Source organism: Haplochromis burtoni, unplaced genomic scaffold (genome assembly GCF_018398535.1).
Source record: "Haplochromis burtoni strain Fernald_Lab_line unplaced genomic scaffold, NCSU_Asbu1 Contig_2134, whole genome shotgun sequence".
NCBI classification, from domain to species: domain Eukaryota; kingdom Metazoa; phylum Chordata; class Actinopteri; order Cichliformes; family Cichlidae; genus Haplochromis; species Haplochromis burtoni.
The window spans coordinates 13,678-15,974 of NW_024584495.1; the positions used below are offsets into that span (position 1 = coordinate 13,678).

Sequence of the window (2,297 nt, forward strand, 5' to 3'; positions counted from 1 at the left end):
ATATATATATTCATTATTATTATTATTATTAAATTTCATTCTTTGAATTCTTTTGGAGGCAAAGAAAGACTGGACCCAGGGTGGTCAAAGCTGCTTCCTGATGGAAGCAGTCTGAACAGTTTATGGCTGGGGTGACTGGAGTCCTTGATGATCCTCCCGGCTTTCCTCAGGCACCGCTTCCTGTAGATGTCCTGGAGGGAGGGAAGCTCACCTCCAGTTTGCGGTTGTAAGCGGTGCTGTTGCCATACCAGGTGGTGATGCATCCAGTGAGGATGTTCTCAATGGCACAGCGATAGAAGGTCCTGAGGAATATTTGCCGAATATTTTCAGTCTCCTGAGAAAGAAGAGGTGCTGCTGCGCCTTCTTCACTGTTTATGTGTCCTGACTACGTAAGATCCTCAGCCAGATGTACACCAAGGAACCGGAAGCCACACACTCTCTCCACAGCAGCACCGTTGATGGTGATGGGGGTGTGTACTTCTCTGCACCTCCGGAAGTCCACGATCAACTCCCTCGTCTTTGCGACGTTGAGGGTAAAGTGGTACATTATGCTGTACCACTGAGCTGAAGAGGCGAACCGAATGTTTGCTGCTGAACCAGACATTGTACATTGACTAATTACTTGATGAAAAATTGACTGATTGACTGGTACTGATATTTCCTATTCTATAGGTGCAACGCCAGCAACAACAACAGAGGTGTGGAAGAAGGAGGGGAGGATGAATATAAAGACGGCAGACACATTTTAGTTCAGTTTGCCGTTCTTCCAGCAGTGATGGAGGAAACTGAACTCTGCTTTCAACAACTCTTTAACACCTCCTGCATGAGGCCCAGGCGTCCACACTTTGAGATCATGCTGACTTATATTTTGCTGTCCTTCATTTCTCTGCTTACTGTGATTCTTAACCTGTTGGTCATCATCTCCGTCTCACATTTCAGGTAGAAAGATATCAAACTGAATTGATCTCAAGCAGTAAGAAAGACATTTGTTTTCACAGATAGTATTTCTTTTCTTTTTAAGCCTCTGCACTATATACTTAAATTTGAATAGCACTTGATAGAGCAAACTAAATATAAAATATTGTGTTTTCTCTCCCTATTCAGGCAGCTCCACACCCCCACCAACCTCCTGCTCCTTTCTCTGGCTGTCGCTGATTTCTATGTGGGCCTCCTCTTGTTCTTCCAAATTGTGCTCATAGATGGCTGCTGGTTCCTCGGTGACATCATGTGCACTCTGTATCAATACCTAGCATATGTCATCACCTCGGCCTCCATAGGAACCATGGTGATCATATCTGTTGATCGATATTTGGCTATTTGTTACCCTCTGCATTACTCCACCAAGATCACACAACAAAGAGTTAAAATTGTTGTCTGTTTGTGTTGGATCTGTTCTGTCATCTTTCAAAGTCTGATTCTGATGGATAACCTGGAGCAACCAGGCAGGTATAACTCTTGCATTGGAGAGTGTGTCTTTGTCATTAATTACATCGCAGGACTTGTTGATGTTACTTTTTCCTTTATTGTTCCCTTTACTGTGATTGTAGTTTTGTATCTGAGAGTGTTTGTGGTGGCTGTGTCTCAGGCTCGTGCCATGAGGTCTCAGCTTGCAGTCACTCACCAGCGATCAGTAACAGTAACTGCAAAGAAATCGGAGCTGAAAGCAGCCTGGACTCTTGGTATTGTTGTTTTTGTGTTTCTCATATGTATGTGTCCATATTACTGTGTGGCTCTCACAGGCCAAGATAACTTGCCAAGTGCTTCATCACTGACATTTGTTCTATGTTTGGTCTACTTTAACTCATGTCTGAACCCCATTATATATGTCTTTTTCTACCCTTGGTTCAGAAAATCCATAAAAGTCATTGTTACTCTTCAGATACTGCAGCCTGACTCCTGCCAGGCCACCGTGCTTTAGAGGACCGTTTCTCTCTCTCTCTCTCTCTCTCTCTCTCTCTCTCTCACACACACACACACACACACACACACACACAATTAAGGAATTATACACTCACAGTGTGATCCCAGTCTGCTCAAGCCTGCATGCTAAATATCCTTGGGCAGGTTGCCCTCCGATGTATCAATTGCAGTGTGAATGTGTATATGTATAAATGTTAGTTAGATTGCACTAAAATCTTAGAAAAGTGAGGTGAATGAACAAGTTGTATAAAGTGCTTTGAGTGCTCAGATAGAGTAGAAAAGCGCTATATTAAAAGCAGTCCATTTACCGGCTCGATTACCCGATTACCTTGTGTGTGTATATATAGTGGGTGTCGGTCTGTGTTCGTTGTCGGCTC

The 2,297-nt window shown here is 43.5% G+C and overlaps 1 protein-coding gene across 1 annotated transcript; it reads left to right on the forward strand.

Annotated features, from left to right (window-relative positions):
* Positions 1-775: 775 nt before the first annotated feature.
* On the forward strand, positions 776-1,918 carry LOC102312321 (trace amine-associated receptor 4-like). Its single transcript, XM_042217526.1, has 2 exons — positions 776-939; positions 1,105-1,918. The coding sequence occupies exons 1-2, from the start codon at positions 776-778 to the stop codon at positions 1,916-1,918; spliced, it is 978 nt and encodes a 325-aa protein (XP_042073460.1).
* Positions 1,919-2,297: the final 379 nt, after the last annotated feature.

Coding starts and splice junctions, on each gene's coding strand:
- LOC102312321 (XM_042217526.1), top strand. CDS start 776: ATGGAGGAAACTGAACTCTGCTTTCAACAACTCTTTAACACCTCCTGC. Junction 940..1,104: donor ATCTCCGTCTCACATTTCAG/GTAGAAAGATAT, acceptor CTCCCTATTCAG/GCAGCTCCACACCCCCACCA.